At 48.1% G+C, this 15,963-nt stretch overlaps 1 protein-coding gene across 1 annotated transcript in view; it reads right to left on the bottom strand.

The window, feature by feature from the left end:
• Window positions 1-2,538: 2,538 nt before the first annotated feature.
• LOC147895790 (SNF1-related protein kinase catalytic subunit alpha KIN10-like) overlaps window positions 2,539-15,963 on the bottom strand; it is a 58,325-nt gene continuing 44,900 nt past the window's right edge. Inside the window, exon 9 of the mRNA XM_087382294.1 lies at window positions 2,539-2,816. Coding sequence (XP_087238420.1) covers window positions 2,586-2,816 — 231 coding nt within the window. The 3' untranslated portion in view covers window positions 2,539-2,585. The remainder of the gene's footprint in view (window positions 2,817-15,963) is intronic.

The raw sequence follows: 15,963 nt of genomic DNA, 5'->3' as shown, positions 1-15,963 counted from the left end.
GAACAAGATGGATTTGGAGAAACGTTAGGGAAAGAAATTTTTTCTAAGGAAGTTTCTATTTTGTTTGGATTGCATTGGCTTTTGCCCCCAAGTTTGTAAGAGAGTGTTCATTTCCTCACATTACATAACTTGGAAGGTGTTAGTCTAGTAGCACCATGGAAGAAGCTAGTCATGAGGCAAAAATTAAGGATAATTTTTTGGGAAGAGAGTAGCGAAAAAGAGACTTGAATCCTTTCTTACAGTTACTTCTACAAATAACGTCCATGCATATATTCCCTTAGAAGCTGATATGAGAGAATGACGAATGTAGCGCATAGATACCACAAATGATTGATAGTATGCTAGGACAATCTTATTGACTGGGGATCTCAAATCAAGTGGCATCACTCTCTTTTGAATTTGTTAATTTTCTAGCAAGAGCTAGACACACATCCATAAAATATTTAGCTTTGAGACCACATTTTAAAGTTCTAAAGATCCCATTATATCTCAATCAAATATTTTTTTAAAGGAGTATAGTTCTAGTAGCATGCATAGTGCTCAAACTAGCTCAAAGACGAAGGCAGAGACTCACAATAATTTCTTAATCATACATCTAGCCTATTAACTAGAAAGAATTTCACAAAACATTATAGAAATTATACCCTTCATCAGCAAGGCTGAGCAAAAGCTCAAAGTTGGCTTCTTGTCCCTCATTTTGACAAAGACCATGAGTTCAAAATTAGAGAGGCCCTTTTGAAAGCATGGGATTATGAACACTCGTTTATCTTGCCATCACACAATTGGTTGCAAGGATGGACTTTCTATAGTATCTTTTGAGGGGGTGATGAGTCAAACTTCCTTAGTGAATATCTATCACCCTCTTCACGACTCCCCATCTATCAGCTATTAGTCTTTTCCAATATCTAACTATTAGTCCTCTTCATGACTCCCCGTCTATCAACTATTAGTTTTCTCCAATACCTAACCCTTGATATATAGACATCTATGTTTAAGGTCATGCATCTTAGCCAAAGCATTCACTTTAAGGAAATCACCTAAACGCAACATTTGATTTCTGAACTAATATCAATGCCATCGTTTGAGGCACATAAGAGATTTCTTCCAACTCTTTTAGTGCATAGGCAAACTTGAGGCAATCTCAAAAACCAAAACATTGGCATGAGTAAATTTGGGTTATGGCATAAGGGACTCTAGATTGGGATCAAAATCCATAATTTCAATGGATATCCCAAGGTCTCACCATCTTGTATTGGGCTTGCCAATTTAGTATTTCGAGGCATTTAGCATTTCCCTTCAACAGTGGACACTCTTTTGTGGCAAAGAGGACTCATAAGGGATTTCTTACAATTCTTGACTCCTCCCCAAAGTGTATTTGTAGAGCATACAAAGAAGACCTTTAGCTCATGATAGTTGAGCATACATTCGAGGCACATAAGGACTTGTATGCACTTGACATGCACAAATACTATACATTAGGACTAGAACTCATCAATCCTGATGTTCACCGTCAAGCACTACTTAGCAAGCTTCTTGTTTGTATTTTGACTTCAAGGGAGTAGCTTTGGAAGCAACTTCCAAGATTGAAAATTCAACATTGCACAAGGTACAAGATAATCGTCTCCTATTTAATCTTTATTATGGGCTATAGCTAGAATTTGCATGCATAGGTTATATGTCGTAGTCCTCTCAATTGGCACCCCTATGTGATGATGAAGTACATGATAATACGCAGTCACAAAAACAATCTGGGACTTGATTGGTGTTCTAAAAGCACATAATGTTCATCCTATCATGCATTCCCTTGTTCTTGTCCCTAGCAACAATAGCCAGGACTCCATTTGTTATTGAGATTGGTTCCAAGAATCTCCGAGGGCAGCTCAAGATCAATGCAAAGCTTTCACAAGAGCCATATAGGTGATTTTATTTTCTCCTCCAACACTTGAGTTAGTATCTATGAGAGCCTCACTAATTGTTGACCATACCTACCTTCCTTAAGACAGTTTAGAGTCAATTTCTATAAAAAATGATTCCAATTGCTGAACTTCCCTCTCACTTTCCTATTTCAAATTTATCGGAGGATTTACACCCATATATGTAATGCAATTTGGATTAGCTACATTTGTAGGATACTCTACAGTGAATCTTCACATCCAGCACTTTAACAAAGGCCTTTTCACTTCTCACGTTTTGCCCCATTTTCGCAAAGGGTACAATTTTACCTTGGCAAATGGAAAAAGTAACACAAAATACTTTCGGGAAATCACCAGCTAGAAAATTCCATGCATTTTCATCGACAATCACTTTAATCCAATTTCAAACCAAATGAGCATTTTCTATAAATTGTTTATCCTAAAAAATGAGAAGACTACAATTTGAACTGGTTAACAAAGCGCCTAAACAATACAAACACCAAGTTATCAGGTTATATTATGTACAGACAAAACAAATGGCTTTCCTACATCAAGTTCAAAGACATTTTATAAATCAGAGTAAGCTAAATTCGGCAAGGAAAAACACACAAAATGCCAAGGAAAGAAAGTGAGTTCCTTGACTTCTTTGCAGCCTCAAACTTGGCAAACCTCTCATTTTCCCATGATACATTTTCGTACTTGAGAAACAATTTTCTTGCAAAGGACTTGGAGCCACTCGGGAATCAGACATTTCCTGACCTGCAAACTGATCTTCTCCAACCATGGGCAGAGGAGGAAACCAACTTGTTTCATTCTCCAATGTCCCATCGTCTTCCAGCAAACAGCCAGCTCTTGCAAATCCTTCGAGATACTTGCCATTATTTCCCTTGGACTTGCTCGTGACTGTTAATACGATTAAATTGGCACATGCACAAACGATTTACTATAAAGAAGAGGACTAAATAAACATACCTCATATCTTTCCGCAAAATGCTATTAGATGCAAAAATGGCATCTCATAATATGACTCCCTTAGCTAGCAGCAAGAAACATAAAAACACAAAACTGTGATGAACATAGTAGCACTACTCCCTCCGCTTTTAAACCCTTCTAGCCTTCCACTTTTGTCCCCTTCCAACCACACCTGCCCTCTAGATCTTAGGAGAATATGTTAGAACATGAAGTCAAGTTGAGTGTGTTTTAGTGTGTTCTAATAAAAGTTCTAGTAGTGTCTTATGTGCGAGTGCCACGTGTCATATTGGGAGCCATCCCATATACATTTGTGCACTCTAGTGTGTGAGCCTATCCATCATTCAATCTAATCAATCCTACAAGCACTTTGGTCTACATGTAAGTACTTTCTTTTGGTTCATGCTCTTTCATTATGTCTTTCATACTTTCTAGTTGTTTTCTTTGGTCTACATGTGAGTACTTTCTTTTGGTTCATGCTCTTTCAATATGTCTTTCATACTTTCTAGTTGTTTCCTTTGCTTCCATCCTCCATAGCTCTCTTCCCTTCCTACCCTACCTCCTCTCCCCACTCCACTATGTTCCTTCATGTGGTATTAGAGCCATTCTTCCTCCTCCCTTTCTTTCTACTCTCCCTTTTTCCTCTTGGAAGTCAGCCCCCATCTCACCCTTAGTCTCTCCATGAGCTGATCTTCTTCAACAAATTCAAGCTTGGAGCTGCTGCCATTGGTGAAGATGAACCTACTGGTCTTGGAGCTCTTCGTCGTAAAAACTTCATTCTAAGTTGCTGTTCCAACTAGGGCGACTGCTTTAGACCCCTTTTTCGGCAAGTAAGTTTGGAGGCACTTCATCATCGAAAATCAGCTCCAAGTAGCTCCTACAAGCTGGGCAGCTATTGTAGAGCCACTTTCCATCTATTCAACAGCTCGAATTTGTAGTTTGTGGCCTCTCTACCAGCCGCCACACTGTTTTTGACAATTTAGGATTTCATTGAGGTCGTTTTTCAGCTACCGCCTTATTCTCTACAGTCATAGGGCAAGACTATTCAGTGTGACTGAAATAATTTTCTTATCCCTAATGCTCTCATCAATAGATGCAAATTGATCACGTAGATCAGCCAATTTGGTGATATGCTCAAGAATGGTTTGATTGTCCTGCATTTTTAAGTCCTTAAGTTGAGTTTCCAAGGACAACAATCTAGGCTGATTCTTGACATTGTACATCCAGGCAAGTTTATCCCAAGCATCCTTTGCCAACATAAATGATTTTCAGATTTTGCATCACCAATTTCTTGACTGAATTCACTATCACTGACATAGCTTGTCCATTGCGCTTGCAAAAAATTTTCTGCTCCTTTGATGAAGTGATAGCTATAGTAGTAGATGCAGATGACGTAGGAGTTGCAGGTATGTCAAGAGGACGAGTCTCTTCTCCTATCACTATTTCCCAAAGGCCTTTGCCAATAAGAAGGTGCTTGACCATGAATGCCCACATGGCATAATTCGTGCCATCCAATTTGTATGACTCTGAAAAATGAAAGGAACTCTCTTGTGACATGATTGTTCAAGCACTTGTACAGACAGAAAATACACCCAGCCACTACGAGAACAAATCAATAGATAATCTCCTTTGCTGCACAAATCTGATCTGTCCAAGGAAGAAAAGTGCATACTCAATCAACACTAATACCACAAATGTATCTAGAATTACTCAGACCTTTCCATTGTTGATGCACAGCCCACACAGGCCAAGATGCCACGAAATGTATGTCTCTTCTATTGGTGATGATGACCAGCAAGATTATGTCTCATGACAAGCAATAATTATGCCTCACGACCAACAATAATTATGCCACGAAATGTCTGTCTCTTATGTTGGTGATGACAACTGTTGTTGCTGATGACCAGAAAGATTCTGCCCTAGTTTCTTTTTACACAGACTTCCTCGACAAGAGCTCAACCTTAAAGAATTAAACCTTTGAAAAATTAATGCAACGTTGCTCTCCCCACAGAAGCCTCACGAAGACGCGTAATCTATTTGACCTTTCTCCACCCATGCTGACTGTCTACGTTGGCTGATAGCTATTCTTGCTTCTCCACGAGTGACAAGGAAGTCGTTTCCTTCTTGCCTCCACGTCTGCACATGAAGTCCCTTGTGCGCCTCTATGTTTGCTTGATTCTCTCCTTAATACGACAAGTAGAAGCAAACATTTTCTTCTATCCTCCATCTGAATCATGTGCTATAGAGGCTGCCAAACAGGAAAGACCACTGATCTTCTTTATTCTCACGACATCTCAGCAAGTCTCAGCTCGACATCCGCAACAACCTCGCTCTAATACCATATGTAGGAACACAAAGTGAGGGAGAGAGCAACTGCAACATGAGCATACAGAGAAAACTGACGTGAACTCAGAATAAGGAATGAACACAAATATGAGTGCATCTAGTGACCACTGGGTATATATATGGACCCACAGTGTCACATAACAAGAGCAAGTCTAAATAACAAAAATAAATCTAGACTAGCCTGCATGTCCATACCAGTGACATAAATGTCCTACAAATCCGAAAAGCTGTTGTCCAAATGCTCTCTACCGCAGGAAAACTCCATAAGCAATGTGGGATTGTCTACAACAAACCCTCCATATAGTGAACACATCTGCCCTCCACCAGAATTTGCTCCAATTAGGGACCGATGGGTAGGCCCCCATGAGCCACCATCTAGATGAAGTAAGAGATCTTCCGTGATCTCAGACTGGACCAGGCCAGAAGCTGACCACCTCACTGGGACCCTCGTGCTCTAGCCAGTGTCACTCCCTCGAGGGGGTCCAAGCTGCTGCCTCCACCTGAATACGTTTGCCGATACAGGTCCTGTAAGAAAAGAAGGGCACCTCCTCTCTCGTGTCGGGCTGGCCAGAACCACTCTCCTGGGTCCCACTGGATGTCCCTAAGAGACCTACCCTCCTAAAGCTAGAGACGCCAAACCGCTCCCTTCGGACCTGGTAATATCGTGGTCGGGTCGATATGCCACTCCTTGCCCAAATGGCCAACAATCCTGATCCTCTACCACTCTAGATCATCCAAGGCTGCCAGCTCCTCCGACTCTCTCTCTGACTCTATCTACAAAAGGCCTCCCTGTCCCACCCTGTCGAACCTACGTCGGATGGATCCCAAATGCTCTCTATAAAACCAGACCTTGAGAGGCAACCCCATCCAAGAGAATTGACCGTCCTAGCAGTGGGGGGTCCAAGGACTGCACAACCCCTCCCACCACAACTCAAGGATCGCTGAGTCAATCTTGGCCATCCATATAACCTGCTACTCTCACGTGAGAGAGTGCTTGTGCCCCGGCCTCTGTTTTTTTAGGGAGCTTTCTCCAAGAACCAAAGGATCTCGCTAGGCCGCTGTCCCATTGTGCCCAGCCAATGTGCGTTCTTTGCCCTAATATTCGTCCGTCCGCATCTCTGATCTCTGGGTGCCAAAGAATCAACTGTCTCTCGAACTCCTCCCTACAAGAAGGAAGATCTACGTATAAGATTGTTGCCATTGACCACCTGTTCGGGGGGTGTTTTTGAGACGTCCTCTCTAGGGGAGGAACTCCTAGGGCTCTGTGCCGGGTGTGAGACCTCAAACAACCAACATGCTCAAGATGGCCTAGCTTTGCACCTCCGGGTCTATGACGCCCAGCCCACCACGCAACTGTGTAAGGGTCAATGTTTGCCAGGCCACTCTAGTCTTGATATTCCACGTGCCATTTGAACCCGCCCATAGAAAGTTGTGCACCAACCGTCTGAGCTGTCCCATGCAGCCCTTATGAAAACACCAGCAAGATGCGATATACCAAGACATAGCGAGAAGGACCTGGTTGACCACTGCTCTGCTTGCGAGGGAGAGTTTGGCCGAGCTCCAGTATAGAAGCTTGCGCCGAATGATCTCTAGAACCGGGGTGATCTACTGCTCTGCTATAATATCCATCCCCACCTGACACCCTAGGTAACTCGTTGCCTACCCACGTGGGATTCACTTGAAACCGAGGGCTTCCCCCTATTCCCAAATCTCCCGGACCTCTTCTGTGCTCGTGAAGAAACTGACAGATTTAGTCCAGTTAATCCGTGCGCTAGAGGCGAACTTCTCCTACTCTTATGTCACTTCCTCCTCCATTAGCCCCCTCCCCCCCCTTCTACCTTCACCACCCTCTTGCCTTGCCACCACACCTCAAGACTCCCCTCTTGCCTCATCTGCCTCTTCTTCAACAAGAGATATTTCTTTCACTTCTCTAGCCACCATTCCCGAAGGCTCTTCGATGTATAGCTTCGCATCTATTTGCAAACCTTAACAGCCCCTCCTCACTATTTCTACCTGCCCTTAAAACTACCTGAGGCTTTCCCTTGGCCTACTCTCCAGCTCATTTTCCTTGTTGCCCGATGTGGTCCTTTTTGGAGTGACATCACTACATGATGAATGCTTGTTTGCTATAGATTGCTTTTCACCATGGTATGCCAACATAGTACGATTGTTGTCCACGGGTGGATTCCCTCTAGGTATGACCCCAATAGAGCAATGGAAGAGGATCATTCAAGCCGCCCTCTGCAAGTTGATTGTAGGTCAATTGTACAAACTCGGAAAGGACCACATCTTGAGATGGCATGTGCTTCCTCACATCAAGGAACTCACTTCCTCAATGACACCATTGCTGCCTTGGTCAAAATGTTAAAAATAGTTCACAAATTTTTCGCTTCCTATTACCCAAGTGCCAATGGTTTGGCCAAGAGCTCCAATCAGACAATGTGTGGGATCTTGACTTGTTTATGCCTCAGCTGTTTAGAAGACTGGGATGTCTTGCTCCCAGATGCTTTATTTGCCTACCGGACTGCATACAAAGCAAGTACTAGGTATTCATCGTTTGAGCTGGTCTATGGCCTGAAGGCAGTTATGCCTTATGAATTCCATATGGATACCGACCAGGTGCTCACGGAAAGGGATGACAACTGTACAACCTCAGGAAAAGAGAGTTCAAAGTCAGTGATTTGGTACTATTGTATTCAAGTAAGTTTCTCAAACACAAACCTAAGTTTGTCAGTGGGGTTGGACATGCCCATTTTTCATACCCAAGCTCATTCCAAGTGGAGTCGTCTACTTGGCCACTTTGGAGGGCCAGCTCCTACATGCCCCATTGAATGGGTCACGAGTCAAGAAGTACCATCTTCAGTGAGGAGATTCCCTCCCATGCTTGTATATACCATTTGTGTTGTTTCCTGTATTTCATATTGTCTTCCAACTTCATCCAATCAAGCATGTTGTCTTTCCATCTTCTCTCTCTTATAGAACGCCTCCTCTTTTCACCTCTTCTCACCCAACTCTCTTCTACATGGGGCTTTATCTTTCCACCCCTTATCACTCCACCTTCTCTCTTACAGAACATCTTCTCTCTCCACCCCTTGTCACCCCCCTCTCTCTCTACATGGGGCCTTCTCTTTCCCCCTTCTCTGATGCCCTCTGCTTGCCCTATCTCAACCCGTACCTTGTGTGAAGATACCTGGAGCTATCCAATGGAGATCGTCAATGCATGTGGGAGATGAATCTAGGTGTACCCCGGCGGTCCAATAAACCCCTCCTCTGAGAGGAAGAAAGAGACCATTCAGTTCCATGGGAAGGTGTGATTGCTCCAAGAGCTCAAGGCAGTTTGGGAGTCCCAACTGTGCAGCCAAGGGTGGCGGCCGCTCTTGCAGGACACCTTCTCTTTCCACCCCTGGTCACCCAACTCTCTCTCTACATGGGGCCTTCTCTTTCCACCCCTTGTCACTCCACCTCTCTCTTACAGAATACCTTCTCTTTCTATCCCTTGTCACCCCCCTCTTTCTCTCTACATGGGACCTTCTCTTTCCACCCTTGTCACTCCACCTTCTCCGCCCCCTGTCACTCCACCTTCTCTCTCTTACATAGAACCTTCTCTTTCCACCCCTTGTCACCCCCCCACATGGGGCCTTCTCTTGCCACTTCCTGTCACTCCACCTTCTCTCACCCAACTCTTCTCACCCAACTCTCTTCTACATGGGGCTTTATCTTTCCACCCCTTATCACTCCACCTTCTCTCTTATAGAACATCTTCTCTCTCCACCCCTTGTCACCCCCCTCTCTCTCTACATGGGGCCTTCTCTTTCCCCCTTCTCTGATGCCCTCTGCTTGCCCTATCTCAACCCGTACCTTGTGTGAAGATACCTGGAGCTATCCAATGGAGATCGTCAATGCATGTGGGAGATGAATCTAGGTGTACCCCGGCGGTCCAATAAACCCCTCCTCTGAGAGGAAGAAAGAGACCATTCAGTTCCATGGGAAGGTGTGATTGCTCCAAGAGCTCAAGGCAGTTTGGGAGTCCCAACTGTGCAGCCAAGGGTGGCGGCCGCTCTTGCAGGACACCTTCTCTTTCCACCCCTGGTCACCCAACTCTCTCTCTACATGGGGCCTTCTCTTTCCACCCCTTGTCACTCCACCTTCTCTCTCTTACAGAATACCTTCTCTTTCTATCCCTTGTCACCCCCCTCTCTCTCTACATGGGACCTTCTCTTTCCACCCTTGTCACTCCACCTTCTCCGCCCCCTGTCACTCCACCTTCTCTCTCTTACATAGAACCTTCTCTTTCCACCCCTTGTCACCCCCCCACATGGGACCTTCTCTTGCCACTTCCTGGCACTCCACCTTCTCTCTCTTACATAGCACCTTTTGTTTCCCCCCTTGTCACCCCCCCCCCCCTCTCTCCAAGGGGCCTTCTCTTTCCACCCCCTGTCACTCCATCTTCTCTCTCTTACATAGCACCTTCTCTTTCCACCCCTTGTCACCCCCTCTCTCCCTACTTGGGGCCGTCTCTTTCCACCCCTCGTTATTTTCTCCTCCCTCTACATGACACCTTATCTTCCACCCCTTGTCACTCACCATATCTCTCCACCCCTTATCACTTCTCTCTACAAGCCCCCTTCTCTTTCCACCCCTGTATCACTCCACCCGCTCTCTCTACATCTCCCTCCTCTTTCCACCCTTTGTTCTCCCACAATTTCTCTCTACCTCTTGCCCTTCCACTTTCCCTTCTACCCTCTCTCGCATGGACCACCTTGAAGAGCCTCCCCTACATTTAGATGGGACTTGCTAAATTTAGTTGGGACCTGCTAATTTGGGGCTAACCCAAGCAACGCTCATCACTATCCCTACAATCCCTCTGCACCTACTGCTGTTTTTAGCTCGACTAAGCTAATATTAACAGTTCCCTTCTAAACACAACTACCCCAGTTGAGCTGCTCCTTTGCTACCCCCTCTCAGTCCCTCCTCCCCCTCAGCCCTCCCTCCCTCCTCCCCCCTCCCCTCAGCTAGCCCCTCCCCCTCTCCCTCCTTGCCCCTCCCCCTCCCCCGCCTCCTCTCCCCCTCCCCCTCCCCCGCCTCCTCTCTCCCTACCTTCCCCCACCCCTACACCTGCCCCCTCCTCCCCTCTTCTCTGCCCCCTCCCCCCACCCCTACACCCACCTCCTCTTCTCCCCTGCTCTACCCACTATCTCCGACCCCTACCCCCGTCCCCTCCTCCCTCTTTCTTCGCCCCCCTTACCTGCTCCTCTCCCCCCCTCCTACCCCACCTCTTCTCCCTCCTCTCAGCCTCCCTTTCCCCTGGCCCCCTCCTCTCCTCTCAGCCCCTAAATCCCACCCCCTCCTCTCCTCTCAGCCTCCCTATCCCCGTCCCCATCCTCTCCTCTTAGCCCTCCTAGCTCTGCCCCTACTCCTCTCCTCTCATCCCTCCTAACCTCACCCCCTTCCCCTCTCTTCCCTGCCACCCTTCCCCTCTCCTTTCAACCTCTTCTTTAGCCCTCTTCTCTCAACCCTTCTCAGCCCTCTTCTGCTCTCCCCTCCTCTCCTCCCTCTCGTCTCTCAACCTTCCTTCACCTTCTCTCTCTCCTGCAGCAGCAGAGGTTGGCATATGGATCTTCATCGTGATCGAATCAGCCTCTTCGCCTTGATTGATGAATGGCTTCCCATTGAGTCAATCCTAAACCGCTCCAATAGGCCGCAAGACAAGTAACTTTTTCTAAAGATGAGTTGCAGTAGCTCAAAAAAGATGTAGCTCTACTTCTCTTCATGCCCGGGTCTTTGGATCCCATCCTTCCAGGCTATAGGCCAGGGATTGGATGCTTGCAGCGTCACCTCCAAACATTGCAGCTCACCTCACTGAGGTTCGCTTATTGAGACGTGGGTTCTTCCAAGTGGTTTTCGACACTCCGGAGTCTGCGGCCACAGTGCAGAAAGCTAACCCTTTGATGCTAGGCTCCAAGAGGATCTTCATCTCACAGTTCCGTTTTGGCTTTGACCCTGTTGAGGAGGATAGCCAAATTTTTTCCCTATTCATGAGGTTTCCTAGCCTCCCTCAGGTTTATCATCGTCTCCTTCCTTCCATTGGTGGGGCATTTGGTCTGGTCGCAGAGATCCCCGCCATGCCCTCTTCAACAGCAAAGGCAGTCAGGTATGATGGGGTGCCTATAGTTAGGGTCTTAGTAGTCATGGACCCTAATATCTTCGATGACCATATCATGCTTCAGCGTCAAGATGGCTCCTTCTTTCGCCATAGAGGTGAGATCACAGGAAGCAGGACCAGTGCAGGATATGCAGAGCCCTTGAGCACTTTGCCAGAGATTGCCCAAGGAAAAAGAAGAGACCCAAAAGGCCTTCTCGTGCAGCTCTTACTCCTACCACTCCTTCAACACCGTCTGCACGTTGCGCACCTTCGACACGTGCTACTAGGCCTTTGTCGGCGCATCCAGAACCTTTGGCACCAGCCTCTCATCTAGGATCTTCACCTCCAGCATGCCTAGGACCTTCAGCATGTCCTCCACTGGTTGTTTCCCGTTGGGTACCAGTGAGGGTTGTCGCTCCTACTTCTCAGGAGGATGCCCCTAGTGCCACGGACCTTGCTACTTTGTAGGCAGGGGACATCCCTGTCATACTTTCAGGTGTTGATGTGGTCGCCCCCGTTGCCCCAATTGCAGAGCAGGAGGGATCACCCAATACCTCAGGGCCCGACAGAGGTGCCCCTTCTTCATTGGTGGATAGAGTCAGAGATGTCTCTCATGCTCATGTGCCTTCCCGTGGCCTTCCACCAAAGCAGCCCCCTCCCTCTTCTCCTCTTCGTGCTACCTCTTTTGATAGAGGTAACAAGGTTATCTCTACCACACCACAGAGTGCAGGGATTCTTTCCACATCGGCGCTAGGAATGATTCGCAAGAACTCTTTTGCAGCACTGGAAGAGATGGCCGAGTTTAATCTAGACGAGGAGTTTGTACCCTCTACTTTCGAGGAGCCAAATATCAGCATTCCTATTGACAAATCCTCCCCCTCTGCAGGTGTGGGGGCCCTTTCCCAAGTTGATTCTCCTCCACTTGACAAGAGGAGTTTTTCTCAGGAGAGGGTTGTCTCCGCCACCAGGTCGGGTAAGGTATTTCACCCGACTTCCTCTCGTAGATGAGGATTGTTAGCTGGAACGTTCAAGGCCTAGGTGGTGTGCCACATAATAGATGTGGGCAGCTGATTGGTAACCAGCTTCATCCAGGTGTTACTGGGGGTCCCATTGACATACTTTTTCTTCAGGAACACAAATTGGATGCCACAGATTGTGCCAAGTAAAGCAAGTTTCTTTCAGAACACACATTTTGGTCGCTTGCCTTGGGCACTAGGGGAGGTACTTGCATTTTTGTCTCTTCTTCTATGTTCCCCTTGGTGGTTGGACACGAGGTTATTGTTCCCTATAGGACCCAATGGATTATTCTTTTGATTGGTGGGTGGAAGATTGGCTTTCTAAATGTATACACCCCCAACATCAGAGGGGATCATGTCGTTCTATGGAAGGAACTGCTCTCTTGGGCCTCCATCGCAGAGTCATGGATTATTGGAGGCAATGTCAACATAGTTGAGATGCCTTCAGACCAAAAAGGAGGCAAAGAAGGTGGCATTCACTCTTTGGAGAGAGTATCTTGGGATGCCTTCTTGTTTCAGCTCTATGGCAGAGATGTTTGGTTTGATGATGCTTTTAACACTCAGTCACAGTCACTCATGTTTTCATGGGGTCGAACAGGAGGGTGCAGATGCTTATCCATGCACGAATTGATAGATTTTATGTAGATGATTGGGCTGTGGGTAAGAGGTGGGTCAGTATACATTAGCACTGGGGTGTCCACTTTAGACCACTTTCCAGCTGTTTGATGGTTTTTCGGAGCCTCGTTCAAGAGGCCACTCACCAGTGTCAAGATTCTAGATGCCTTTTATGCAAAGGAGAGCCTCGCAGAGGCAGTTTTACAGATTTGGGTTTCTCACATACAGAGTGGACACTGTTCCCGTCCCATGTGGTTGCAACCCTCACTGATATTAGCAACTTTTATCACACGTTACTCGTACTAGGACGTGAGATTCTCAGGCAAGAGGTTGGTATTCGCCACCAATAGTTAGCAGCTCTTTAGAGAGAAGAGTAGAAATGGCCTACAGATGCTTGGATTAAGGAGCGCCTTGCTACAACAAGGGCTCATCAGCAGCAAACATTGTTAGATCGGAGAGCAGAGTAAGTTTTTTCTACCCGGGAGGTCACAACCCAATTCGCTCAGCTCCAAAAGCCCTCAATTTGGAGCAAGACCAGATTTTCGTTTTTGCTAGTCACCACCAATTTTCAGATTTTCGTTTTTGCTAGACACCAAGGAGTTTTTTTAAAGCAGCTCCCTGAGCTCCCACCTCAGCCCCCCTCCTGCCTCCTTCCACCTCAACCTCCACCCTCTACCCTCCTCTCTGCCTCGCCTCCCCCCCCTTCCGCCTCCCTTCTACATCCTCTCCTCCCCACCTCCTTCCCCCCCTTCCTCCTCCTTCCTCGCCTCCTCCCACCTGTAGGCCTCCCCTCCCCATCTTCCCCTTCCACCCTCCCCACCTCCTCCCTCCGACAGCCTTCGCCTCCACCCCGCTCCTCCACGCCTCCCTTTCACCATCTCCTCGCCTCCTCCCACTCCTTCCGCACCCTCCTTCTGCCGTCTCCTCCCGCTTCCCCCTCTCTGCCCTCTCCTTCCGCCCCTACTGCCTCCCAACCATCTCTTGCCCTCTCCTTCTACTCCTACCCCCCTTCTTCCGCCTACCTGCACCTCTTGCGTCCTCTTACCTCCATTCCTCCTCCACCTTGGCAGCTCCCTGAGCTCCCACCTCAGCCCCCCTCCTGCCTCCTTCCACCTCAACCTCCACCCTCTACCCTCCTCTCTGCCTCGCCTCCCCCCCCTTCCGCCTCCCTTCTACATCCTCTCCTCCCCACCTCCTTCCCCCCCTTCCTCCTCCTTCCTCGCCTCCTCCCACCTGTAGGCCTCCCCTCCCCACCTTCCCCTTCCACCCTCCCCACCTCCTCCCTCGCTGACAGCCTCCGCCTCCACCCCGCTCCTCCACGCCTCCCTTTCACCATCTCCTCGCCTCCTCCCACTCCTTCCGCACCCTCCTTCCGCCGTCTCCTCCCGCTTCCCCCTCTCCGCCCTCTCCTTCCGCCCCTACTGCCTCCCAACCATCTCTTGCCCTCTCCTTCTACTCCTACCCCCCTTCTTCCGCCTACCTGCACCTCTTGCATCCTCTTACCTCCCCGCCTCCATTCCTCCTCCACCTTGCCTTCATCTGCTCTCTCCCCTTCGCCTTCTCCTCGCCTTCACCTCACCTCCTCTGCTTCGCCTCAGACCCCTTACCTCCACCTCGCCTCCTCTTCAACTCCCTCCTTGCCTCTCGTTCGTCCCCTCTTCGCCCCCCTTCGCCTTCTTCCTCTTTGAGGGATCTCCCTCTCCATTGGTAGCCAACTGCAGGGCTGTGTAGCATTATGACCGTTCCCCCGCAGCTGGCCCTTGGTTTTTTTTCCCTTCCCTCTGGGCAGCGGCGGTGAGCGGTTTTTGTTTATCTTCGGGGAATATTTTCTTGTTGGTGACCGGGACTCTATGGCAGCACCCTCAAATCCCACAGCCATTAAAATTCTTCTTTCCCCAACCGACAAGCAACAGGTGAAGCATGCAGTTTGGTCACTTCAAGACAAGGCAGAAGTGGGCAGAATAGTTGGTCTCACACCCACGAGGAGACAAGTGAGAGACTGGATTCAGGCGAGTCTAGCACTAGAAGGAGACCACATTCAGGAGGTCACCATCCACGGAAGAGGCCTTTTCCTCATTCACCTGAACTCTCCTGCTACCGCCTTGACACTTGTGAAGCAAAGTCCCATCCTCCTTGGCCCGCATCTGGTGTACCTCTTCCCTTGGTACCATGGCTTCGCAGTGCAGGACATGAACACGACACACCATGTTCCTCGATTCTCGATGACGCTCCGCTTTTCTGGGGCTTCGAAAGGAGTACAGATCCATCCTTACCTCCATCGACAGAGCATTTGGCACAGTGTTAGAATCCCCACCAGATTTGGCAGCTTCAGTGGTAGTAGACGATGGGGTCCCTAGGATCAAATTGGTGGTTGAGAGCCCAGAGTCCCTCCGAGAGTTGATCCTCCTTGAGACCCTCGAGGAGGGTACACTTCGCCAGAGAGTGGAGATCTCCGGTTATCCTAGCCGGTGTCTTCATTGTAGGCTGATGAGACATTTTGCCCGCAACTGCCCCTGTGGTTAGGGAGGACGGACTCCTCTCCCAATCCATTTCAATGACTTGTGTACATTGGCCGACTCGTCACTCTCTTGTCATTTCTATGTTCACGACTCTAGCGCCCATGATGATTGTTGCTCCTTGTGTTCATTCTCTAGACTTCTCTTCCTGACGTGACCATCACCTTACATAGTGTACTCATATAGCGCAAGTCACTGCATTACAGCCTACAACACCAATACATCCTTGCACAATGCGATCCGCCGCATTAGAGCTTACGACACCCTATATGCCCTCTACACTTCTCACACTAGTGGCCATTGGCCTTTGTAACACCTCCGGAAGGGATAGAACCACCGCCCCCCCCCCCCCCCCCCCCCCCCTCTCAAACAACAAGCACCTCACTTTGAAGGCTTGTGAAGACACACCTCGCTTTGAGGGCTTGTGTTTCTACCTCATCATAAAA

Source organism: Dipteris shenzhenensis, chromosome 12 (assembly GCF_047967505.1).
Source record: "Dipteris shenzhenensis isolate YYH24624 ecotype China chromosome 12, Dip_SZ_1.0, whole genome shotgun sequence".
Lineage (NCBI taxonomy): Eukaryota > Viridiplantae > Streptophyta > Polypodiopsida > Gleicheniales > Dipteridaceae > Dipteris > Dipteris shenzhenensis.
Note: the sequence above shows the minus strand (reverse complement) of the source record. Positions and strands in the feature narration are given on the sequence as shown.